Consider the following 27,294-nt stretch of genomic DNA (forward strand, 5'->3'; position numbering starts at 1 on the left):
CCGCCATCGCTAGGTATGCAGCACTCGCTGTACCGTACGTTACAGTTAGCAAACGGTAAAACTCCAATGGTTTATCCGAATGTTCGCGCCATACAATGCGTTGGAAATCAGTATCTTCTCGGTTTAGAAGCACCTGCCGGTACATCTTTTCGATGTCCGCTGTGAATGCAATTCGATACGTACGCCATCGGGAAAGAACATTAAATAAAGACTCATTTACGTTGGGGCCTACTAGTAAACGGTCATTTAAAGAGATTCCAGTTGTTGATTTGTTGGAGCCGTCAAAGACGACGCGCAACTTTGTGGTTATACTGTCGTTTTTTAGCACGGCATGATGCGGAAGGTAAAAACACTTATCATCGTCTACTGATAATTCATCCGGAGGGATCTTTTCCATGTGACCGAGGTTCAAATACTCAGACATAAACTGTGCATATTGGTGTTGCAATTGTTTGTCGATGCTGAACTTACGCTCTATTGCCTTAAAACGTCGAATCGAAGAATGTGCAGACTCGCCCAGGACAGGCTTAGTCGTGTCGAATGGTAGCCTAACCACGTATCGCCCAGCATCGTTCCGTGTACAGGTTCGTTGAAAATGCTCCACAGCCTTGAGCTCATTTTTTTGAGAGCGGCTTTGCCTTTGGCAGCTCCTCTAGTTCCCAAAACTGTCGCAGTGTTCGATCTAGATTAACTTCAGTAGTTAGGCTCACTACTCTTTTGGATCTGGTCTCCGCTTCGGCACTGAATCGGCCACCAACTAAGTAGCCAAAGATGGAGTTTTGTGCAATTGGATAGCCTCGAGGATCCATCAGTTGACCTGGTTCTAGAATGGAAAAGAAAACTTCGATGCCCAATAAAAGATCGACCTTGCAAGAATTATTGAAATTGGGATCTGCAAGGGATGCGCCACGCAGGTTACAAAAATCAACATCAAATTTGTGAGCCGGTTGGTCAGGCACGAGCCGATTCAGGATCAGCGCTTCCACCGTGATGACGATCACATCATTAAATCGAGACGAAATTTGTAATGTTACTGCACCTTCCGTTCGGCTGGGCTTTCCTGAATTTATACCGCTGACGAGAACGTTGGCGTTACGTCTATTCAATCCTAGACGTTGAAAGGCTTGCTTCGTGATCAATGAACTCATGCAAGCAGAATCTACTAATGCTCGAACTTCGTGGAAAACATTGTTTTTCCCCAAGACCTTGATGACAGCTGTTGGTAGCAAACTTTCGAAATTTCTAGAGTAGTTGGCCCGAATGCTAGTAGCGTAGGAAGTCAAGGTAGACTCCTGCTTGGACATTACAGGCAAAGCTTCCTGTTCATTTTCAGATATTTCAGTTTGTTGAGCGAAGTGTACTAATGATGTTGCGTTTTGGCACAAAAGTGTGTGATGCCTTTGATGGCAATTTTGACAGTTTGTTGTAGAATTGCAGTTCTTTGATACATGTGTTGCCCTGAGGCAATTGAAGCACAGTTTTGATTTCTGCACAAAATCTCGGCGATCTCCTGCGGCCATTTCTTTGAAGCTGGCACACTGGTAGATAGTGTGAGCTTGCTGACAATTCGGACAAGAGAGCTGTGTTGAGGTATGGAAGCTTTGAATCGGCTTGCCCGATAAAGCGGATTTTGTATCACTCCTACGATCACTTTCCTTCTTTACGGTATCATTTCCCTTTTTAGTGAATAATACGCAGGTTTCTAATGCATCACATCTTCGCTCAAGAAAAGTGAGGAACTCAGAAAAGCTAGGATTTTCAATATCGACAAGCTTTTGAGCCCACTGTGTACGCGTTTCACGGTCAAGCTTGTCCAAAAGCAGGTGTATCAACCACGGATCGCGATTTTCGTACGCTTCACCAAGAGCTTTCAATTGTCTTATTACTTCATCCGACGTTGTAACGAGCTTTCGAAGCGCGACTAGAGACGGAATGGTTACCGGCGGCTGTTTAATAAACTCTTTCACCAAAGCCGCGACGGTATACTTTTTCTTGTCATAATACTCGTTTAATTTGCGCCACACCTGTATGTAGTTTGCATCCGTGATTGCAAAGGCACTAACCAATTTTTTAGCATCCCCGTCCAAATGAGAAAGCAAATACTGTAATTTCACTGAGTCTTTGAGTCTTTTTTCATGAATACAACTGACGTACAAATCTTTGAAAGAATTCCACTGTTTTCGATCACCACTAAATACCGGCAATGAGAGTGTGGGTAAACGAACGTCGACCGACATTTGTGCATCGAACAAAGGATTTTCTGCTATAGTGCGGGAGTTATTGATAGAATTTATCTGACCAGCCAGCTGCGATACAGACGAAGCAGCAGCAGACTGTGTTGCCATCATCAGCCGTTGAGACTCAAGCAGCAAACGTACTGCGTCTTTTATATCATCATTTTTTTCTTCTGCGTGAATTGACCCATTGATATCCAGTTGGTTTTCCTCAAGTAGCCCGCATAGTCAAATACCATACGCCAACGATTTTCCGCATAGTTTTCTAACCATTTGATGAATCAATTGTACCATTTGTTGTATAATCTGATAACCATATGCTGACTATACCCAGCAATGGTTTTGACTATGTGACAAATGGTAATCTGAGAAATAACCATTGTATGAACTAGTCGTTAGGTATGGTTACCATACAAAAACACTGATTTTCGCGAACAATTTTTTGACGTAGGACTACGTCTTACGGCAAGTTTTGAGATAGGGTGTCATTCCAAAAAATCGAAAAATGCGAGCGTCACGAAAAATGAAAGGTTTTGAGCGCTAATAGCTCAGCGGTTTTCCGATCGATTTTCAATATTCTGACACCAATCGATCGGAAAATCTTCTAAGAATTGACCCAAAAGAAGAAAAGTATGGATTCTTGATGTTGAACTATCGAAAAATTGAAAATAATGAACGTATGTTTTACCAGAATTCGCGCTTCGTGATTGGTTGGAAGATTCTTTACGATGATCTAAACCTATACCAATTTGATATCTGTGCTTGGGAAGTAAGCCAAAACAAGTGACCAAGTTTCCTCATTTCAACCAGATTTCTTAACACCGCGGTTCAACCTAGACCATTTTGATGTCCTTGCTTGGGAAGTACGCCAGAGAGAGTAACAAAGCCCCCTCGTGCCAACAGATTTCTTACGAACGCGATTAAACCTAGTCCAATTTGATGTCTGTGTTAGGGAAGTGTGCCAGAAAAAATGACAAGTTCGTTGTTCCAACAAACCGCAAATTCTTTACTGCGAGACGATTAAACCTCGGCGAACTTGATATCTGTGTTGGAAAAATGTGCTACACCTGTACTGTTCGGTTATAATACGACTCTGTATGAATACGCATGCTTGCCGTTTCATTAGAAGTGTAGTGGAAAGATGTGCTGTTGATAAAATAGGATTGAATTGGTAAAATCCCTTCAACGTGGGAAACCATGGATAATAAAAACAATCTTTAATTTCAGTAAGGTAGCAGGAAAGCAATAGTTTGTGTTCTTGATTTTGTTAAATTGTTTTCAAATGCACAATCTTTTGAGAATTGAACGTATGCAGTGTTACTACTTTGATACAACGCATGTAGCATGTATATATGTTGCATATAGCATGTATACATGAAGAATCGAATGATTACAAGCATGAATAGATGCTACTATCACTACAAAGAGACTTACGTAGTCCTGCGTCACCTATATATGCGGTCGTGTCTTGTACACAATCCCTCTGATTTTTGCGAAACCATACTTGGTATGGTGGACATACAGTCAAAGAAATTGTACTAAAACTATTACAGATATGATATTAATATTGTATTTCGGTAACAAACGATTCACATTGAATGACAGGGACAATAGGCGAATTCGAGCAAAACTAATAGCAACCGTTCGCTACCTGGTTGTGATTATTGGAACTACAAAAAAAGTGCAATTCCCAAAATGCTTGCTAGTACCTATATGGAACTCGACTTTAAATGTAATATTTTATTGAATTACCAACAGTGGGAATGATGAAAATGGATAATAAAGGTAAGAAAAAGTATTACCTTTCACTTGATGTATATTGTTTCTGTTTCGGGAGATTATTAGAGCTTCGCAAGTGTATTTATGTTTACGAACTGATAGGTTATATGTTTGGTTCTTGGCGCAGATTATGCTAATCACGAAAAAAAATTTGAAAACACATTGGAAAACGCTGAAGACTGAAAATAATTGATGATTCTCTATCCAGGATATGTAAACTTTACAGCTGACTCTATGTACTTTTGTTTCATGCGGTACAAAATCAAACATTAACATTTTTCTGCCATAAAGTTAATTAATTCGAATATTTTCACTTGCCTTAACGTAAATAAACAAATTTCTTCCAAAATTTCGCTATCTAAAATCCTGACAATTGAAAGGGTTAATCAAAAACTGCATTTTATTTCAGCTTTTTTCAAAAATGTATGGAGTTTGACAGCGATTTTACTTTTCATCACTTTTTTTATGCAGCGCCTCTAAGCGGGCGATAGCTTGTCAAAAACGCCTATGGTATTTATATTGTTACTAATAGTGCAAGTATCATTAGTGTAATGGTTTTGGTACGGTTGAAAGATTATATCGTGAATCGTTGGTTTATCCTATTCTATGTTATAAATATAATAACTAATAAATGATACGAATATAACTTTAATTTCATTTTAATTTTATTCGTCTTTCTTTTAAAATATAGGATATTTGATCGGTACCAAGGTAGATAAATTGCAATATTACCGCAGTATCACTCATTGTGGGCCGCTTCGAAAATTGTGGTTACGTACGCACAGGAAACTGGGACGCAATATACGTGGCGCAGAGGAACGATCAAACGTCTCCTGTTTTGAACTGAATGAAGCCACTAGGTACACCGCAATTTTGTGAATCTACTACGGTAGATCCAGCACCAGAAAACTTGAAGTGGTCAGTTCCCACTTTGCAGCATTGTCGTCCGAACGCAGGAGTAAAAGTATAAATGAAACTGCTAAAGGTGCACATGCAAAAGGGAAAAAACAAACGAAACTCGAAAAACATATTCATGTTATGTTTGTGCAGATAATCAAAGCTGAAAAGAGGATTTCCTTATCTAAAAACTGCGAAAATACTTACCTAGTCACAATGTTCTCGTTCTAGTACGCCATCATCCGCAATGAAACAGCGAAGCAGTGAATGACAATTAAGTAGCGGCTTCGTTTGTTTCTGTGGGTGCACACAAAAACAATTTAACTCATTTTCACGTACACAGAAAAATAATTTAACCTAACTATTCACTCAATGGTCAGAATTTAGTTCTTACTATTTATTTTGTACTAACTGTATACAATACCGTACCTCAATAGTTAAACCTGTATGACTTTGAATGGTAGCAAATGATATAAAACTTTGCCATGAATAGTTACTATTGCTCATATAATACATTTATAATACTCACTGTTTCCTCAATAGTTTTCGATTATGCGGGAGACGCACATATTCCTCTTTCGTTGCGTAGTACAGATTGTCAAACTCTAACCGATGATTAAATATGGACGAAATTTCAGATGCTGCAGGTGTTTTATCCTCAGTTTCGCTTTGAGCACGATCAAAGTTATCGTAGAGATCAGAAAGCTTTTGCAGCCGCTCCTGCAATTCGCTCGGAAGTGGATTTCGGCCAACTACTGCACTCGCGTTTGAATGTTCCGATTTCATACGTTGAAAAAGAATATCACGTCGCGTTTGTGGTGAATCCATGGCTAAAAAATCCGGTAACGAAGGTCCAAATGAACGCGCAACGCAACTGAGATCACGGCCGTGATGGAAAAATCAGGAACAAACGTTTTAGAATAAAGCAGACTGTATATTTATTCGAACGATACAATACGCGTCTTTTCGTAACGACTTTTGCACATGTTATGTTTTGTCTTCTAGAACAATCAAAGCGGAAAAGAAACTGTCAAGAAAGTTGCTTGAAAACAGGGGGTAACCCGTCTGTACTCTGAGGTGTAGGAATGCGCGTGAACATGATGTTTATTCTATCTGCGGTGCAGGATTTTTCGTGAGACAAAAAGAGAGGGAAGCATTTTTTTTATCACCACGTACGTCCGTAAGGAGATTTCCTGCAAGTGTGAGCAGTGTGTTCAAAATCTCTTTTGATGCCGGTAACGGCAATACAGTGGACCCCCGTTCGTTTGAACGATTCCTCATGCAAACTAACGGGGTTACTTTTTAATTTGAACAACTGGTAACCCGAAATATGCTGAAACCTGTGTGAACTGGTCGCCCTGCTCTTTGTTATTGTTTTGGTGGATTGTTTTAGTTGGCAGTTGCAAGCGCGAATATTGCATTTTCCGATCGGATTTCTATCTTAATCGTTAGCAAATCGAGATGTGAAACCGATTAAACACGCTAGGTCAGTACAAACAAATCGTGTTTATGTGCATTATCTTCATAAACAAATGATGTCATGTTGAGAATGACGTTTGAACCATTTTTAATTTGCACGTTGTGCAAACCAACGGGGTTCAAATTAAAAAGTGTTCAGATTAAAAACGGTCAAACGAACGGGGGTCCACGGTAAAGCTCGCTTAGAGCATCTAATCAGCTTTTCGTAGTGCTTCAAGTGAATTTTTATTCAGCATTGAGAATGCCATTTTAAAGCTGCTATGCATTGACAATGCTGAATTATATCTGGCAGCATGTAATTTGCAGATATAGAGCAGGTTTCAAGCTTAATTCAGTGCATAGCGGTTACCTGGGTAGTAATCATTGCTATTGGAATTGCATTGCCCCTTGGCCTAAGGGTACCGCCATAGTAAACGCGACGCGACTTCGCTCCCATTCGTTTAAATATGCAGTAGAGTGATTATATACAGTCGCGAAAATGTCAAAATTGGAATGACAATTATCTGTCAGTGTCATTCCAATGAAGCAGACGACCTATCCAACGCGAATGCAGGAAAGAATAAGAAAATACGCATTGCATACATTTGGGATGACATTTCGCCACTCTGTATATAGTCACTCTAATATGCAGCACTTTTTCGCCGGAAGCAGGGCTGCGTATTTAAACGAATGTGAGCGAAGCTGTGTCGCGTCGCTGTCGCGTTTACTCTGTACGGTGCCCAAGAAATCGTGCAATTCGCTATAGGTAAGCACAAATCGATCTCTTGTACTCTCATGGAACTGCCATATGGAAAGTTTGTGAAGATTTGGTGCAAAGTTTCGTCTATCCTTTTCACTCTTTAACAAACTTGTGCACCGACTTCACAAATAGAACAAACTTGGGAAGGTGGCAACACCGTTTCGTGCACATAGCGAATCATCGAGAAAGTATTTAATCAAATGTCGACCAATATTTGAAAAGGGCGGATAAGCCAACTAGCAAACAGAACGAGTGAGAGTTATTTTTTACCGGAGCAGCACAGGAAAATGAACTCTCATTCGTTCTGTTTGACAGTTGGCTTATCCGCCCTTTTCAAAAGTTGGTCGACAAATGTAACTTTTTTCAAAGGTAATCATTGCTGTTGGAAACCCCTCAATTCGTAAAATATTATTACAAAAGTAATCTCTGATTACTACGACCTCATACACCTTTACTGGAAACCCCTTGCGTCATCCGTCATAGGGAATTCGATTCGAGCAGTTTCTGATTATCTGCAACAGGATTTGGCATCTCTGCCTTGGTTTTGGTTAATTTTAATTTAATGCTGGAAAAGTTTAGGAAAATGGCTGGTATAGTGCAGGATTGCTTTTCAATCGGAAGTACTGTGGCGTGTATAACATGTTATGATCAGAATATAGAAGGTGAAGTTCTAGCGTTTGATCAACAAACTAAAATGTTGATTTTAAGTATCCTTTTAAAAATAATGTTTTTGAACCTGTTGGCTATTTCGTCTGTCTTGTGTTAATGTTTGCGAAAAACAATAATTTTCCTTAGTTCACAACAATTCCAAAAGAATGTGATTCAGCAAGCAACACCTCAAAGTTAAATGATGTTTACATCGTTAATTTAGCACTCTGCAGCGACGTCCAGGTTAAACGAGAAGTAAATTCCATACCGGATCCACCTCAATCGCTAAATTTACAACGCGTGAATTACTTATATTCTATTTGAAGAAACATAAGACTAAGTTCCGAATAATTACAGCTAAGTACACGGGTTCGAAATCAAGTGGAGAGGAAGAAACGACAAGTTTCAGCTTTGGCCGCTGGAGTTAGCCAAGAAGGACAGAATCTTTTTTTGGCTATAGCTCGAACTATCAATCAGGTTTACGTTCGATTCAATTAACCGGTGATGAAACTAAATATAGTTTTTCTCAAGGTTTCGTGGTCTGGACCAAACATTGTGGTATTTCAGGATGTTACTATTACCCCCCCATACAAGGTAGATAACGTCAACGGTTCACCTGATTCTCGGCAGTTAACATATGTTAAGAAAATAGTGGGTTTTAAGTTGTTTATTTTACCTTAATTACAACAAGAAATTTCTTTCAGGTTGAAAAACATCTCAACGACCAGGCGTCTGCAAATTCAAGTATGTCTTCGACGGTAGTATCTGCCACTTAATGGTACACCAGTGGATTAGGTACGGTGTAAAATCGAAGATACGAAATACTTGTTTAGATAAAGAGCAACGTTTATGATATATAACTTAGTTCGATACGAAATAATAAAAAACTGATATAATTCAGGTAATTAAAATAATCATTTTCGAGCATCGTTGTAATACTGAAATAACCAATATACTCATGTAGTACGTAGGTAGTAACCTGCCTGTACACTAGAGTCGCTTTTTCTACAAGTTACAGACTCGGGTGTCGAACTTAAAGAAGCCGTGTCTTAAGTGTTACTTTTTCCTGTTACATTATTCTTAAGCTATAGGTACACTGTCTAATATTTTGCTAGCAGGTGATGTGTGATCGTTACACGTCTTACGGCAAGGTTTGGGATAGGGCGTCATACCTCACCTCATACGAAAAACCATACCATACCAAAAAAATGAAAAATATTTTGAGCGTTAATAGCTAAGCAGTTTCCCGATAGATTTTCAATATTTTTGTGTCGATCCATCGGAAAATCTTCTACGCATCAACCCCAATAAAGAAACCTGTTGATTTCAAAGTAGGCACTATTGAAAAATTAAAAACAATGAAGTAGGGGGAAATCCCCCACTACCGGACACCTAAGGATTTTGACATATATAAAATCAACAATGAGCAATACTTCAGTTTTTATCAACTGGAAGAGTAATTTGGGAGACTCTTTTCCAATAAATGGTTTCCTTGTTTTTTTTTTTTTTTCATATTTAAGATAACCGCTTCAGTACAAGTGAGGTTTTCTCTCTCTCTTAATCTCTTTTTTTTTTACAAAATCTTGATTTCATTCAAGAATTTGACTGAACCAAGCAAAGCTGTCCGGTATTGGGGGGCGGCTCGGTGTCCGGTACTGGGTGACAAGAATCACTATGTACAATTTATATTAACGTCTGGTTCGATTCTATATGCACTTGGGCATGCCATATTAGGTATATGAAACAAAAACCCGAATTAATCCACCTAGCGGCGTGTCCTAGCCTTTCTACTACCACAATAATCATTATTTAATTTCTCAGGAACATCTATAATTAACTTGACTATATTTTTAAATATCCGTTCCGTATTCCTCAAGATCCTTATTTGCCAGTAAAATTCACAACGTATTGCGTACAATAATTATATTTTCTTTCCTTGGGTGCGTAAATACTTGTAAGCGTCATTTATCTTACTTCATGCACACCTTATTTAGTTTTATAATCGGTCGGCCTTAACTTTCGGGCTTCAGAGCCCGAACATACGAAACTTGTTTTGAATTGACAATATGAAATATGTGTTCATAGCGATTTTTTGATATTTTGATATTAATTTATTTCCATGTGTGGACTCATTACTGCGGCCAGTATAGTTGATCTATCTTAATATCGCCCGGGTGTTTGCTGTATGACCTGCACCGCATTTCTTTTTTGCTATAATCGCTATTGAGTGAGCGATATGCTTATTAAATTTTATGCGTGCTTGTGTGTATTGGGGTTTACCCTTTCTTCAAAGCTTGATCTATTTTACCCACTTATTGTGCATTTACTTGACCGATGGATTCCGAGGGGAGTTCAGGTACTGTTTCAAACGACCACCCGGCACATCGCCATTTTTCTATGACTAAAATCTAAACGTCAAAAGCACTGGGCGGGAAATCAGTTCATAGAAATTCTATGGAGCGGCCATTGTTGTTTGGGGCCCAGCATCGAGGGGCCCATCAGTATGGGGGTACTGTCAAATCATATGTGAGAGTGTATTGGTGACAGCGGGCTGGTTTCAAACGTTCCAAAGGTAGAAAAATGACTAAATTGGCAACACAGTTCGTAATGTTTTATCGCCATAACTGGCAACACAGGCTCATTGCGTTTCTGTCGCAACCTTAATCGTGACTTCGTGTTAATCATACAAAAGCATTAAACAAATTGTTTTCGAATACGAACGTTATTGCTTGTTTGGATAATGAAGGATAAACTACGCTTTATTCACTATGAAATTTCGGCAAACCGGCGTTGAAAATACAAATTCATTTCATGCTGAATTTCATTCCGTTTCTTCTGATAGAACGGTAATTCCTAGGTTTATTTACTTTGCTCGATTGGTTCCAATAATGAAACAGCGATGATGACACAATTTGACATTTTATCTGTCAAAAGCTAAAAACGACCCTTTTTACGACTGTTCAGAAACACGACTGTTTCAACCGTCGTGTCCAGTAAGGGAATGCGCGCACAATATTCCTCGCTGCCAGCCAACCCGGTAACAATGTGACAGCTCCCATACTAATCGAACGTACCTAAAACTGCTGGTTCATGGTTCACGACAGATGTTTGAAAGCGGCGTAAATATCGAGGAAAGAGTTTATCTTGGTTTATTATCATTTGTTTTGGCAAAAAATCCCTTGTGCATATAAGATCTGAATAGAGGTTTTCCGTCAAAAATTTTTTTTTCACTAAATGTTCGGTTTTAACTCTTAGAAATGATACCCATATAAAACTTTCTTTATTAAAACCTCTAACTACTGTAGAAATGGAAAACTAAAATAAGTATATTTCAATCCGTCACTTCTAGGATGTATTACATGCCTTTTTGTACCAGTGTCCTCTATTTTCACCACTTCGAAACCATTTGTGCCACTCTTTACTCTTGTGGCAAGCAACAAACGAAATGAAAAAGAAGATAATCATTAGCTTTTCATTCGTTTTGTCCTTTTCACTCTACCGCTGATACACATATGTCAAAAACTGTTGTGCAATGCTGCCAGAAAATCTGGAAGTTTTGATAAGCAGTGCAGCCGAAACGAATTTTTTAAAACTCAACATTCGTGATTTGGTGAAAAGAAACTCAACATTCTTGCAATTTGCATTATTTAAAAAATCGTAGTAAATTCTAGAGTCAACGAAAAAAATATATTTTTGCACCATTGTCACTCGTATTGGGAGTACTTTCGAGAAAAAATAAGAAAAGGAGGGGTATGATCTGACGGAAAACCTCTATTGGTTTATTATTTCAATAGAGAATATAAAGATGTCGATGGGGTGGTATTTGTAAAGCACATACACGCTAAACGTCAGCTGCTTATTTTTTGGTAAATTTTAACTCAAATCGTTTTTTGAGTCAGGGATTGTTCAAAGCAGATGCAAACATTTTTAAAGATTCAAAAAAGCAAAATAGAAAACTGCTCACGACGCGTAGGATAAGTGCGGGTCGTTTCGTTATCTCATAAGCTATTGTTGCAATATATGTTTGCTTTCTACTACCATCAACAACGAAAGTTTCGACACAACCATAGAAATTACAGTAATGATTTTTAATGGTAAGATCACAGAGAACAGACATCCAAGCGAAAGGTCCCCACTTGGATAAAACTTATGTCAAATTAGTTGGGAAACTTTAGTGATGATGTCGCTGAAGGCGCATAAAATTCTACATTAAACTCACAACAGCTAGCTTCTGGCGCTAGCATAACGCTTTTAGTCCATATATACTAGCGCCAGAGGAGTTAAAGGTTGTCAGTGTGCAAACCAAAAGAATCATTTAGTTGGGAAACTATAGTCCCAGTAAACCATTTGCCCAAGTAACAACCCAAGTAACAATTTCAGGCTGATCAAACGCTTTTAAAGCTGATTTTATTCAACCTGTGACTGATCTATGGTTTAGGTTTAGAAATAAAAACCTTTTTTCAGCTCTTAAACATCTAAATCTGGTGATTTTATCAAGCTTCAGGCTAATTGATGGCTGCTTTCGAAGCTGCAATGAAGCTTAATAGAAACTGTTTTGCGCTTTTAAATAGCCAATTTGCGCAATACTGTCAATTCTATTTTTAGAACGAGAATAGTTTTGCAATCTGCTTTGCCAGTCGCTTAATCAACGCTTCGTCAACCTTTATGCAGCCAAAAAACATCTATTTTTAAATTTAAAAAAATGGAACGCGTCCTTTTTTTGCTGTAAACATGTTTCGAACGCGCTATTTTTAATTTCGAATAACTTTAATTCGTATAATTAAGGAGCTAGCTAATTAAAAATGCATGTCTTTTTCCGGGAATTGAACCCGCCGTCTTTTGATCCATAAAGCACTCACCGTATGATCCGCCCCATTTGCATCTGCAGAACAGACAGTAAGAATAGCTTTACACCTGAAGCCTAGCCCGCCTAGCGTGAAGCAGTCGATCATGCCGATAACTGCCAAACTTTTGCTGTCAGCCGAATTGGGTATTTTAATTTTCCAAAATAAGTTGCTTTTTTTACCTCATTTGATAGCCCGTCGTTTTCCGAATCTAACAGTTCTTTTTTTATTTCAAATGAGTCAATATTTGATGAAAAAATTAATAAAAATCAAAAATAGAATGATTTGCTGTTTGACAGATATCAACCAAGCCGATTGATTGAAATGATGTCAGAAGTTCTCTTCCTCTCTTCTATCTTTCTGATAGAGCTTTTCATTTTGACCGAGCTTTTGACAGCTCCCATATGAAACTTGTATCGTCTGATGACCATAGTTTATCTATCCACTGTGTTGTCGAAGGCGAGCTGAGAAGAAAAATGGTTTACTTATAAGCTATCGTCTAATTCCAAAAAATTTTTTGAAATGAAAAAAATGCTTTTTTTATTACTTTTACTCGTCAAATTTGGAAAAGTCTTCATGTGACTTTACAGTGACATCATATCTTATCATAATATGCGAGAATTAAAATACCGCTAAAATACCCAATTGCGAAATTCTACGCTCTGACAGTATGTGTGCTGTGAGTCTTATCTTATCTTATCTTATCTTATTAATACCGTCACAGCCACAATAAAGGATTCCTGGAAATAATTTTAATTATTTCTAATCATAGAAATAGTTTAAATTATTTTCTTGTCTGTATTAACATTTGCAAGACATCAGAGATTTCTTACAAATGTTTAATCGGCCAGGCCAACTGTGAAGTATTGCCGCAAAGATGATTATACGAAATGAATCTTGTGTGAATAAGTTATTCACAGATAGATGCATTTCTAAATCTACAGGGAATGAAGAAACGGGGACGTCTCGTACCAACCGTCTCTGAGTATTTATAGCTTTGTTTTCGTTGGGAGTATCTTTGCTAATAAAAGTTAAGTGATACTCCGGACCCTCTGGGATGAACTTATGGTATTTAGACCAAAAGTCCGGCTGCAATAGGCCAAGGTTATAGCGCCTTATTTCGCTTTCTGAAAATAGACGACAATCCCTTTCTGCAAGGAATAATATTCTAAATTGTTTTGATTATTTAGAATATTAATGAAATGATCAAATAAATAAATAAGAGGAAATTATTTACTCCCCCAGTCAGTGTTGAAAATTTATCCACTAGATAGGTTATTTCCGGATGGAACTAATTTAACTTTCTGTTGGACATGACATGAATTATTTTGATGCTGCTTCTGGTTAATTCTTGTAACAGCAGCTCCACCATTTTCCAGTGAGCTTCCATTGATTGTTGAATGATGGACAAGATAGCAGCTTTCAAATTCAGTTGTTTCACCGGCGATAGTTTCTTCTTGTTTCACATTTCTTCAAACTACATTCTTCTGCATCTTGTCTTGCACGGGCTTGGGATGCTGAACATATACACCTTTCGTTTTCTGCCCTTTTTATTCAATGCTACAACAACTACTTTTAAACCGGAAAATTCTCACGCCTAAACGCACTTTTTTCTGAATACCTTCGCAGCTAGTAACACTAAATTCACATTTTCAAAAAACAATACATGTAAACATTTAAATACAAAATCATTTTTGGTCTACGGAAAACGAAAAAAAAAATTGACATGAAAAATTTTCACGTCCTTTCGCGGTCGCGGTTTACTTCGATCTCTGACAGTATGTGTGCTGTGAGTCGAAAGAAAACTTAGAAGAAGTTTGTAAAGCCACTTTATCACCCTTAAGCAACCTTACAGATAGTTTGAAAGCTGTGAGCCTAATGAAAACTTCCACTCTACACTTTAACATCTTTAAGCAGCCGTAAAACGGTTTGATGGATGTTTATGGCTGTTTAGAAGCAGATTTTTACCTTTGTTATACTATAACAAAGGTTTAGGAATTGGTCGAAAAACACGAAATTGATCCGAGGCCCGGAGGGCCGAGCCACATATACCAATCGACAGGGTTCGACGAACTGAGCAATGTCTGTGTGTGTGTGTGTGTGTATGTGTGTATGTATGTGCGGGGCGCAACTTTTCTATCGCCTGTTTCTCGGAGATGGCTGAACCGATTTGTTCGCTATTACTTTTGCTTGAAAGGTATTATTGGCTAGTATATCACTATTGAATTAGTTCGAGGCAGGGCTTGAAAAGGGATCGCAAGTTGAATGTGACTGCCGTGAATGCGAACTTTCCGCATTCAAACTCCGCTTTTTGAACGATCATTTGACTGTTTTTTTGAATTCAGTCAATCTCCCGCTTGCGCTGCTGCCGTCTTACAATTCATACGGCATCTCTGCAGAAGCAAACAGTCAATCTCCCGTTTTGCTTTGCGCTTTGAGAATATAAACTGCAAACTGACTGGAAGCATACGGTGACGTATTTTTTCGTTTCTCTTTTTGTCTCCAAATCGGCTGCTCACAGTAATAGTTTGTCACCCGGACGTCGGTCCGACGCAAGCAAAATATTCGTTTGTATTGGACGGAGTCCGACCGACTTCTTCCATGCACATGTAGTGGTTGTTTTTTTTGTAGTATTGAATCATACGATTGTGCGGTTGCTTTTCGTTAGCGTGGTGATTGCCAGTCATTTGACTGTTTTGCAGTCATTCGCTGCTCTAAACGGTAAAGGCAACTTGATCGAAACGAAAATGTCAAAAAGCATTAGAACGCATTCATACTGTTGCGTGCATTCGGCGTTTGACTGAGCAAACTGCCAGTTGTGTTATGCATAGCGTTCGTATTCCACCTCTAAACGGACGGTGTGAACTTGAATGCGCGTTGGTGTGACTGCGGTAGAAAAAAAGGATCGGTCGAAGCCCTGGTTCGAGGTCCGACATTTCGTTTAAAAGTTATAAGTAAAAACGTGAAAATTACGTGACACGATTTTCTCCGGAACCAAGTGACCGATTTCAACGATCTTGGTATCGAATGAAAGCTCTTGTTAACGCTAAATTTTTCGGGTAAATTTTATTGAAAACAAACAAGCAGTTTAAAAGTTATCCTAAAAAACCTGTTTTGACAAGGTAATAATTATCGCCTGTTTCTTAGAGATGGCTAAACCAACTTAGGCGCTATTAGTCTCATTTGAAAGGTAACATAGCCTAATAGATCACTATTGATTTGTTTTTTGATTGGACGTTTAATTTGAAAGTTACGAGCAATTGAATACAACACATAAAAATTTATAATAATTTATAACCATTTCATCTAAGATGATTTATCTAGTTTGAATTATTTTGACATCAGATTAGAGATTTTAATGCTGCAAATATATCTGCAAAATTTCAGTAGAATTGGTTTTGCCGATCAAAAGATATTAACCCTCCAACACTCGCGCCAACTTTTGTAATACGGGTTATTCGCGCGCACAATGGCCCAAAGCCAAAAAGACATGCGCACTAGAGTTTTGACTGGGAAAACTTGGTTTTAGGTTTATGGAACCTTTGGAAGAATCTCTTGAAATTGAAAGTTCTATCGTCTGGTGCAATTTAAATTTTGATTAATCCCCCTAAAAGTGGAATAAAAAAATTATTTTTCTTCAGTTTCAATATAACACATTGATGTATTCTGCAAAGTTTTAGAGTATATTATTACAAGAAATTTCGCTGAAGACAGTAACCCCCTATCTCTTCAGCGAAGCTAGAAAAATATTATTTATTGTATATGAATTAGTGAAATCAGTTTTTTATTTTAGCTCTTTTCGTAATTGTTGTATGACATTTTCATGTATTACAAAGTTGCACAAATAGTAAAAATACACAACTTTGCTGAATATAGTATACCTCTATGTTTGCTTGTTTAGGAACTGTAGAACTTTGATTATAAAAAATACCCTAATTTTGACTCCGGATTACTCGACTACCAACAGACGGATACATTTTAAACATTTTACATTATTGCTGATTGTTTTGATGCATACAGACACCATTTTTCCATATGAAGAAACGAGAGAAAATTCCAGGCCAATTCCGGTACACCTCATATGCTGATTGCTTCATTTCTGTGATGTCAGTTTATGCTGATCAATTTTCCCAACAATTTAAAGTATTAATGCATTGAATAATTTTGACATTTGGCTCATAACAAGTTTATTGAAGAATATACGCTAGTTACACAACGATTTGTAACTTTATAACAATATGGCGTTCAAAAACCTACACGTGTTATACAAAATACAACAGCGTGAGTAACGGAAGGCTAATAAAAATTGATGAAATTTATTCTAGAAAACTTTATTGGTGTGAATCAAATAGGCATTACAGGAAATTATGCATAGTTTAAAAATCTATAAACTAGACCTTTACTACGCAATGTATATGTTAAAGAATAATATTTGCTCTTACAACCTACTTTTACTTGCACTTACTCAAATTATTAACAACTTACTTATCCTTATTCAGCAATTTCATGAAAAAAGGATCTATCAAAATTTATAAGTGGTCATATTTTGTTCAAATTTTGTAAACGTATTCAATTTTCAAAAATTTTATGTAAACCAACGCACTACGCAACGTTAACCAATAGATGGATTATACTCCGAAGACGTGTCGGTTTCTATCTCAAATAGCAACTAAGACCGTATAACAAAGGTTCCTTTCACCACTAGGTGGATTAAATCGGGTTTTTAGTAGAAAAATCCGCTATTAAGCTTGTTTATCAACTTTTGGGAGAGAACTGGTTTGAACAACTTAAAGTAGCTTAAACATCGCTTATTTAAACACCATTTAAGTGCTTACTTTATGCAGCTTTGATCGCCTTAAACCAACCCGTAAACAGCCATTGCTCTTGCAATTCAGCTACCGTTGTTACTTGGGTGGCTCGTAAAAAGCTGGATAAGATTTGACGTACATTTTTCTCCTATCCGCGAATGTCTCTCAGATAGAAAGTATACGAAAAGTTTTCTCAGTGTACCATTGACGTTCCGTTACGATCGTTACGATACGTTGCCGATGATGTTCGCTGACGGTCAGTCGTCAGTGTGATTCCAGCTTTATGGATTACCAAAAGTCAAAAGGGAATTAAAAAAAATCTCTTTTTTACATAGGGAAAGTCTCAGATTTTTATAAAGTTCTATGAAAACAGTGAAACTCCTCATTGATCACAAATTAAATGTTTTGAATTTATATACGGGTGTGGGAACTTTTCATATATCTCTGTTTTAGCTGAATGACTATGGCTGGTTCTGCTCTAAGACGTCTTATGGCTGAATACCGCCGTAAGTAAATGGTTTTGTTTCCTGCATTAGGTGACAAACTAGTAGTTTGTCAATATTTTAAAACATGAAACTTTTATTAACTGCATTTTATTTACTGAGCAGAGCTTACGCTGAATCCCCCGGAAGGCATTATAGCAGGTCCCATAAGTGAAGAGAATTTTTTTGAATGGGAAGCGCTTATCACGTAAATTGTGTTTAGTTTAAAATATACAAATTTTAAAAAAATTGTTTTACAGTGGACCTGAGGGAACTTGCTTTGAGGGAGGCGTTTTTACTGCAAAATTAGTGTTTCCTCCCGACTATCCATTAAGCCCTCCAAAGATGCGATTCACCTGCGAAATGTTTCACCCGAATAGTAAGTATTTGAAATTGTTACGATTCTTATCTTGTATCATCAAATATTGATAGCTACTTTGGAAGGGCAAACGACTCACGACATAAGTTTAAATGTTCTCGAAGATTAGCGTTCAAATAATAATAATTTTCTTTATTAACAAGACCTTCAGCCATAGGCTGGTTCGTCTCAACATGGGAGCAGTATAATACGTTATTTAATAAATAATGTGTGTTTATATTTTATTTTGTTGGTACGATGTAATCGGAACTGAGGGCTGAAACGACACTGGTTGAATCAGTTATTACTACAATCGGTTTATCGGCAGGGGTAGTGGCAGCGATTAAAACAGCAGCGACCCCTGCTGAAAATATCGAATATGTATCGGGAAGACGATGATGGTTGCATATCCCTTCTCCAAAGACACCGAGACCGACCTTATCATTTGCCTTGGAACCGTCCGAATATCGTTTAGTGTAAATCGAGTACTTGGTATGCAGTGTCTCAAGGACCCATTGTCGGACTGCGGAGGTGTTGTCTCCTGCGCGAAATCTGTGTTTGATGGGTTGTTCCAGATTCAATTGTGGGGGCATCCCAACTTTTCACTCCGGTCCAGTAGAGCTCGGCTACCGGGGGGAGCGTTTGGTTAGTCTTTTCTCGGAGTAGCCTGTCCGCCTCATCGAGAAGGAGGATCCTACCACTGACAGGTGTTGTTGTTTCAGCGAAACCAATAGCTCTCTTGCAGATAGTTGCCGTAACAAAATGATCAAGCGGTAGTGTACCACTTTTTGCGTTGGCGGAGTATGTCGGGGTTGATGGAAGGAGTCCGGAGGCAGTTTTGATAGCCTGATTGTAGACTGGTGCTAGCATAGAAACAACGGATTCTGGTACGGTGCATAGTAACTCAATGCCGTAGAGCAGACGACTATTTATAATTGCGCTAGTTATATGAAGTAGAGTACCACGATTGTTGTGGTGGTGTCTACGAGCTATTGTACGGAGAAGATTCAGTCTTGCAATTTCGTTTGTGTTCCAAAAAAGCCAATAGTCGGTCCAGGCGTACTCCAAGAATACGGATAGACGATTTAATTGGGACCAGTGTATTATTTGCATGGATCGAGGTTCGTAGTATTGCATGACGATGGGCACAAATGTGGGTAACAAAACTTTGGGGCCGAGATAGAGAAACCGGAACGGTCAGTCCATCTGGTGACAGCAGATATCGCTGCCTGAATTTTTTTTCTTAGTGCCCTGTTGGTTTTTCCAGAAGCAATCAGGACGATTGTATAACAATTCCCCGAAAACCATTTTCCCGAAACCCGTCTCCCCGAAAGATATTTCCCCGAATGTACCAATTCCCTGAAAACCATTTTCCCGAAGGATATTTCCCCGAATGTAATAATTTCCCGAAATATATTTCCCCGAATGTACTAATTTCCCGAAAGATATTTCCCCGAGTGTACTAATTCCCCGAAAAATATTACCTCGAATGTACCAATTCCCCGAAAGTATCATTTCCCCGAAAACCACTTACCCGAATACTGATTTCCACGAGTAAAATTCATGTTACATTGCATTGCAAGCCTGTTGTCAAGTGCGTGTCTGGCCCCGTAAAAAAATTTACATTAAAATTTGTAGTAGAAACAATGCGTCTACTACAGTTTTTATTGTGAACATTGAAACTTATGGTAAATTTATGGTAAAAGTGCCTCAAATTCAAATTTTATTCATATTTTTGTTTCTTATTTTATGCTATAGAATTGGCCATATTTCATCATAAATTTACTGCCTTTTTTAATTAAATTTTATTTTTTCGCCTAAAAAAATTACCGTTATAGGACGATAACTTTTACTGTAAATGAAAATTTTTATTCACGAAAAACTAGATTTTTTTATTGTAGAATTTCTGAAAACTATGAAAGCTATGGTGGACAACAATAAGTTTGATGGTTCGGTTATCTTTTCGGACGATAAAATTTATTGCTTTTACTGTATCTTTTTTGTATCTTACTGTTACCATAATTCTTATCCGGTATAATTTTTTTGCGGGGTCTTTTCCAAACTTTTTTTCCCAGTATCTTCAAAGTAGAAATATGTGTAAGATTATACGACATAGGACGGGGAAATATTTTCCCCCAATGAAGTTTTTCTAAAAAATGCTTTTCCGAATGTATTGATTCCTCGAATGTACTGCATTCGAAAATCAGTTTCCTCAATAGTACTAGATTCCCAAAATACAGTTTATAAAAACCAATTTCTCGAATACCGCTTCCCCGGAAAGCAAGTTTTTAAAAATAAGTCATTACTTTTACTGCGCAACATTATAGAATAGGTGATGCAGTTTTATGCTGCAAATCTGATAAGTTTAAAATTTGATAATCTAAAAACTGGGGTTGAATACCACAGAAGGCTGCAAATCAAAAAGTAGAAAAACACATAAAGCTGAAACAATTGAAACGTCAATGAATTTTGACGGAATATGTAATATACTATTTAATATTACAAAACAAAACAAGTTTTCACATATTCTTGCTCATAAAATAACCGCTGCTCGTGCGGAATCAACTGAAAATTAGTTACTACGACTTGGTATGTGGAAATTCACAATTTTGTGCGTGCGAAAGTCTGCTACATCCAACGGTGGATTGGCTATCATTTTTCTTGGTGAATAGATGGATCATTCGTCGTGAACAGATGCAGAACTTTGACCTTCTTAGGTCCCTCTTAAATACCTTTGGACACTCTACTGAACTCGGCCCCGTAGATGGGTAACTACTTACCCGAAACCGGTCGGCAAGAAGGTAAATTTTTTAAACTTTGTAAGAACAAAAAGTAAAGTGTCCAAAGGTATTTAAGAGTCATTCTAGTTCTTACGTTAGCACGACTACGTAATTGAAGCTTCTTAGGTCCCTTGGTATGATTTCCAACATATAAAAGAAAAATCATTTTCGGATCATGTAGGTAAGGCCAGTGCCGGTGCGTGCGGTTGTCAGATTAGCCACTGCCAAGGGTACTAGGTCTTAAGGGTGCCAAAGCAAGGTTCCAAATATAATTACAACCCTTTTTTTCCATACTTTCACTCGAAACTCTGTATAAAGGTAAATTAAAGGTAATGACATTATATTTCATGAAAAACTGAAACAAAATTCGTCATTATTTCAAAGATATTCTCGCATTTTGCTATTGATATACCGCTCATCAGATGGCGTACATCTACTTCAATTACGGTCTAGGCCAGCAACGACGCTGGTGACTGCTTCCTTCTTTCATCTTCAGTCATAGAATTTAACTCTTGCAGGAGGGAAATATCGGCTGTATGTCAAAACATTCGCAGCCTTCGGTCTTCGTAATTGTTGGTTATATGATGTCCTCTCGCTGTCCTGTCGCTATCGCTCGTTCGGACTCAACTTAAGGATAACCCCTACTAGTCAGTAAACCTAGGAAAACACATGCACCTAGAGGTGTTTTGTGCGGCGGGTCGCCGGCGAACACTCGCGGCCTACGGCTGTCTCGCCCTGAATTATCTAGTAAACGTTTGCTACTAACACGATAAAATAGTTAGGTGCCACATCTTCTAATAAGTGTGACTCATTTGCAAAAAAAGAGTGATTTAATTCTGCTATTTGTAACTGTATATTTTTTGTGTTTAGATAGGTAAAACTAAATGTGCCGTAGGCAATGTCAAATGAATACCATAATTAAAAATAAGCTGTAAAAATTAACGCAATGTTTTTTTCTTTCTTTATTAAGTATTTGATATTCTGCTAAAACATTTGAAAATAACTTTTGAAAATTTTATTTTTATGATGGCTCAACATTGACTTTAAAACATTCGTTTATTCGAGAAAATAATTTTGCCGGAAAGTCGAAAATGCGGTAATTAAACGATGCGCGAAAAATCCAGAGAAGAGAGATACTCAATTACCTGTAAGATAGCAGATGAAGATATTTTCAACTTTGGGTTACTCGTTGTTAAATATTTTTCTGAATATTCGTTCTTTCTTGCCAATTGCTTTCTGGTAAATGGTACTTTCTGGGAATCGGTTCTCTGGAATTTGATATTTGAAATTGGTTTTCTGGAATTTAGTACTTCCTGAGCATTGGTTTTCTGGAGAATAATTCTTTCTGGGGAATATCTTTCGGTATTTTATTTTCTGGTGTTTAGTTTTCTAGAGAAAGTCGGACAACCATTCGTTGAGTCCGTGAGGTGCCGCAATTGCGTGCGACGCCTAATGTCAAACGCTTGGTCTAAAGGCGGTGGTTTACTAACGGAACGTACAGAACATTTTCGACAAAAATGTTTGAACGTATACTCTCAAGCATTCAAACATTGCTGAAGGAACTGTGCTTTGAGATATTGTTGACTTTAATACCATTTGCACGGAATTAGGAGCCAAAATTAGCCGAACGGAATTTGCGCGCCTCGCATCAGTAATGCCTAATACTCTGATCTCTGATGCACTTAGCTACAACACCTATATAATTTGTGACCTCGAAATATAACACGTTACTTTTCGGGGAAATGGTACATTCAGGCAAACGGTTTTCGGGGAAGCAGTACATTCGGAGGAATGGTTTTCGGGGAAGTAGTATATTCGGAGAAATGGTTTTCGGGGAAGTATTATATTCGGGGAAATGGTGTTCGGCGAAGTAGTACATTCGGAAAAATGATTTTCGGGAAAGTGGTACATTCGGGAAAACAGTTCATTCGGGGAAATAGGCTTCGGGAAAATACCTTTCGAAGAACTGGGTTTCGGGGAAACGGTTTTCGGGAAAATGTACAACCATCAGGACGATGTCATCGGCGTAGACAAAGATATAGATTTCTTTAGGAAGGTTCGTAAACACCCCATTCATGGCAATTAGGAACATGGTTACAGCGATAACTGATCCTTGTGGGATGCCTGTTTCCTCCGGGAAAGTACGTGAACAATAGTTTCCGATGCAGATTTGAAATGTTCTATCTTGGAGAAAGTTGCTCAGGAAGTGTACGATGTTTCCAGATAGTTCCCACTCTGTCAGCTGGCAAATTACCCCAGATGTCTAAGCTCTGTTGTAGGCCTTGACAAGGTCCAGTGCTTCTATCTCGACGTGGCCGTTATCCAGACTCTCTTTAAGAGCCTGTGCGAGAGTCGCGAAGTATGTGCCGATCCCGTGGCCGGGGCGAAAGGCATGTTGTCTGTGGTCCAGGAAATCGTTATTTTCTAACCAGTGAACTAATCGCCGGTTCACCATTCCTTCTAAAAGCTTACTGCTGCAGCAGGTTAATGAGCTGGGTCGGAAATCTTCTGGAATCAAGTCAGATGATTCGCGTTTAGCGATAGGTTTTACTAGACTGTGCTTCCAGGCACTAGGGCTTGTCCATTCATTGTTGAGCAGTTTGAGAAGTAAACATTTTCCTTCGAAGGGAAGATGCTTCCACAGTGGGTATCCGACATCATCGACTCCTTCTGATTTTCCTTTCCCACGGGAGAGTGCCACATCTAATTCTTCAGGTAGGAATGGCTTGTTGATGAAATGCTGGTTGTCATCTTCGGGAATATGCATTGCGGCTAGTTCCGTGCTTGGATGGCCGTTGCAACAGGTAAAAGCAAGTGGATATTTCGTAAATTACAACAGAGAGGCGAAGTAGTTACCAAGAGTGTGTACAAAGGTCTCTGGTAATCACACCCTGGTGCCTGATAGCAGGACCGTATTGCTTTCCTTTCCCACTTAGGCTGTTAACTTTTTTCCAGAGTTCTGATGCGGGTTGGCTGGCGTTAATACGATCCAGAAATTCCACCTAACTATCTCGCTTAGCGTCGCGGATAGCTTGTCGACATTCGTTTCGCAATTTTTGGTAAACAGCAAATGCTTGTCGTTTTTCCGGGTTAGAAGTAGAAAGACGCTTGTGTGCTCGCAGAGCTTTTCTCCTGGCTTTAGCTAACCGTTTGATTTCGTCGCTCTGTTAAGAAAACTTGCCAGAAAGCTTGGATTTCCTCCAAGCGCTGTTCACAGTGTTTTAAAATCGTTCCATACTCGCTTGACAACAGCTATGAAGAAGGGAAGTAGAACAAAAACGGATCTGAGAAACCACCACAAGGATGCGAAGGTAAAACAAATATTACGGAGGAGACCAGATCTTTCTGTACGTACCATTGATTGCTCGTAAAATAAAAATGTCGCCGACATTCGTGCACACTTCTAAGCAACGACAAGGCATGAAGTTTTTCAAGGTGTATACTGTGCCAAACCGTAATGATAAGCAAAATACGATGGCCAAAACACGCGCTCGTAAGCTTTATCGCGAATATTTAATGAAGTTTACATGCGTTATAATGGACGATGAAACGTATGTCCTAGAAGACTTTAAACAGCTTCCTCGTATGTCTTTTCACACTACCATGAAACGGAATGGCGTTGCAGAGCATTTTAGGACAAAGAAGAAAGCCAAGTTCCCCAAAAAATAGTATGGCAAGCCATCTGCAGCTGTGGCAAGCAAAAGTTAACGGGAACGGGTAACAAGGAAATATACCGTGAAGAATGCCTGCAGAAACGATTGTTACCGTTCCTATACAGCCATGATATACCCTCGCTGTTTTGGCCTGATTTGGCATCCTGTCACTACGCCAAAGATGTTTTGGAATGGTATGGTGCTAATGGAGTCCATATTGTACCGAAGGAGGCGAATCCACCTAACTGTCCAGAGTTACGCCCCATCAAGCGGTATTGGGCTTTGGTGAAGAGAGAGCTGTCCCAGCACAAACAACAAGCAACAACTATAGATAAATTTCGAAAATCTTGGACAAACGCAGCTAAATTGGTTGCCAACAAGTCTGCACTGACTCTCATGACAAGGATAAACCCCAAAGTTCGCCAATTTTTCATGCAGACCAAATAAGTAATGTTAATTTGTTTGATAATTATTAACGATACACATAAATGATATAAAATTGTTTCATAGATTAAACTTCTAGCAAATTTGTTTTATTGCAAAATTGAGATGTCCAGATTTTGTCGCAAACAAGCCTTAGCAGCACCGTAGGACAAAGTAAGTCACTAAAATTCTAAGTCCTTTTTGATAACACGTGTTCCGCATTAAAACTAATAGTTATAAATCTACAGCTTTATAGCTCGTTATTGAATAAACCATTTAGCTGACAGAACGGTGACTTTTCTTATTTTCCGATAGCAACAATTTCTAAAAAATATGTGCACTGTAAAAAAAAGTTTCGTTGAAAAAAAAATTAAAATTTATTTTTCGGCACATTGAAGGTAACAGAATATACTGACACATTCCGCGGGCCGGTATACCAATCAGACATTTTATAAAAGTTGCTTTTAGCATTGTTGATTATTTTTCCATGTCTGGGATATGTTTTAACCTTTCAGAACTGTTATAACTGGTATTCTACACTCTAAAAAATCGACACGTCGCATCCACGTGAAAAATCATGTAAACTTCTGTACAGCAACTGACATGAACTTCATGTACTAGTTAATGGGAAAGCTGATAAAATTTACCGGGATTGCACGTAAACTGGTTAGTATGAGTGCGAGTTACTAATAATTCACGTAACATTCATATGAAAAGAATGATTGATGAGAATTACCTATGTTTTCACGTAAACTTGACGTGCCGATTTTTTTGAGTGTAGCATTTTCGGAAGTTAAGGTACCCCGGGGCAAGTGGGAATACGGGATAAGTGGGAACGGAGCTTATAACTCTCTTCAACCTCATTTTCTCCAACCGAACCTTTCTAGAAATGAAAGATACAACTCAAACGCATGTATTAAAATTATAGATTATTTATAACAGGCATTCCAAACATCAGAATTGGACTTTCAATTCGAGCGTTATTTTCAATTTGCGTTGTAAGTTTGACGCACCTTTCTATAAATGATGTTTTGGCCATAGGCTTTTCGTAAAAGTACATGTTTTTCTGACAGTAGGTAAACATAATGAGGATATTAACAAATTACACCCGAAAACTAGTTGATTAATTTAACAAACGGCATTAAAAAAAATGGGTCGAAATAAGGTCGGTACTTCAAAGCACCCGGGGCAAGTGGGAACTATTAAAAATAAAGTGTTTCAGCACAAAACTTCCTGTCTTAATACATTTTTTAGATGAACTATCGAACATTTTCAGTTCAATTACATAATATTTATACCAGTAAAGCTTTAAAATAAAACCGAAAAGGACTAAACCAAGGGGCCCCAAAAAAGAAGCCCATATGCACAGCTTGTGAGGGAACAAACTGTTTGGTCACATTTAGGTTACACCTAAACGATGTTAATTGAATTTGGAAAGTCAAATTTGATATAATTAAGCAAATCTGCAACTGGAATTCAAACAATAAAGTGTTGTGGTTATTATAACGTCACTATCTCTTATGAGTAGCTCTACTGAATTCGGCATGATAGAACAAACAGATCATAATCGTATTTTGGAGCTATTAAACAATGGTTAATCCTAAATTACGTCTCGCAAGAATTGGATACAACGACTTATTCAACTACATTTCATTACAATAATGCTTTACAGCGTAATTGTTCACGATCTGTGTTTTATATAAATTATAAAGTCGCCCGTTGTGATCTGATTTTGTTACGCTATTTTTGAATGAACCCTTCGTACAAATAGTTTTTTTGATTGCTCCTTGCAATGCTTTAACATTGCTGTATATTAACTTACACAATTTACTATTATTTTATGCTTTTTAATCAAATTTGAATATAGGTCCCACTTGCCCCGGTAAATGGGGCAAGTGGGACCTATCGCCATAATTTTTAAAATTCTCCTCCAGATTCCTTTCATGTAAATTGATAGGCCTTTTTCGTAATTAATCCATCGAAGTGATACCACTGAAGAGTTTCTGTGCTGAAAGTATTTTGAAATAATCATAGGTATAGAAAACACAGTGGAATAAACCCAAACTATGCATTTTTTAGGTCCCACTTGCCCCGGTGTACCTTATATAAAACGTGTATGAAAAATAAATGAAATTTACTAGAAATAAATAATTTTTCGTGATATTTTTAA

The 27,294-nt window shown here is 38.0% G+C and overlaps 3 protein-coding genes across 3 annotated transcripts in view; 2 read left to right on the forward strand and 1 right to left on the reverse strand.

Moving 5' to 3' along the window:
* Nucleotides 1-614: 614 nt before the first annotated feature.
* LOC128745834 (uncharacterized) lies at nucleotides 615-2,345 on the reverse strand. Its single transcript, XM_053842906.1, has one exon. It carries the CDS (start codon nucleotides 2,343-2,345, stop codon nucleotides 615-617), a length of 1,731 nt encoding a protein of 576 aa, XP_053698881.1.
* Nucleotides 2,346-7,650: 5,305 nt separating this feature from the next.
* On the forward strand, nucleotides 7,651-8,671 carry LOC128745372 (LSM12 homolog A). The gene is made up of 5 exons (XM_053842432.1): nucleotides 7,651-7,835; nucleotides 7,943-8,076; nucleotides 8,134-8,253; nucleotides 8,308-8,427; nucleotides 8,481-8,671. The coding sequence occupies exons 1-5, from the start codon at nucleotides 7,691-7,693 to the stop codon at nucleotides 8,550-8,552; spliced, it is 591 nt and encodes a 196-aa protein (XP_053698407.1). The 5' UTR covers nucleotides 7,651-7,690; the 3' UTR covers nucleotides 8,553-8,671.
* A 9,060-nt stretch (nucleotides 8,672-17,731) lies between these two features.
* Nucleotides 17,732-27,294, forward strand: part of LOC128737614 (ubiquitin-conjugating enzyme E2 G2) — a 133,939-nt gene continuing 124,376 nt past the window's right edge. Inside the window, exons 1-3 of the mRNA XM_053832293.1 lie at nucleotides 17,732-17,934; nucleotides 18,037-18,118; nucleotides 18,171-18,289. Of these exons, the coding sequence (XP_053688268.1) occupies nucleotides 17,886-17,934; nucleotides 18,037-18,118; nucleotides 18,171-18,289 (250 nt within the window). The 5' untranslated portion in view covers nucleotides 17,732-17,885. The remainder of the gene's footprint in view (nucleotides 17,935-18,036; nucleotides 18,119-18,170; nucleotides 18,290-27,294) is intronic.

Source organism: Sabethes cyaneus, chromosome 1, assembly GCF_943734655.1.
Source record: "Sabethes cyaneus chromosome 1, idSabCyanKW18_F2, whole genome shotgun sequence".
Taxonomy (NCBI): domain Eukaryota; kingdom Metazoa; phylum Arthropoda; class Insecta; order Diptera; family Culicidae; genus Sabethes; species Sabethes cyaneus.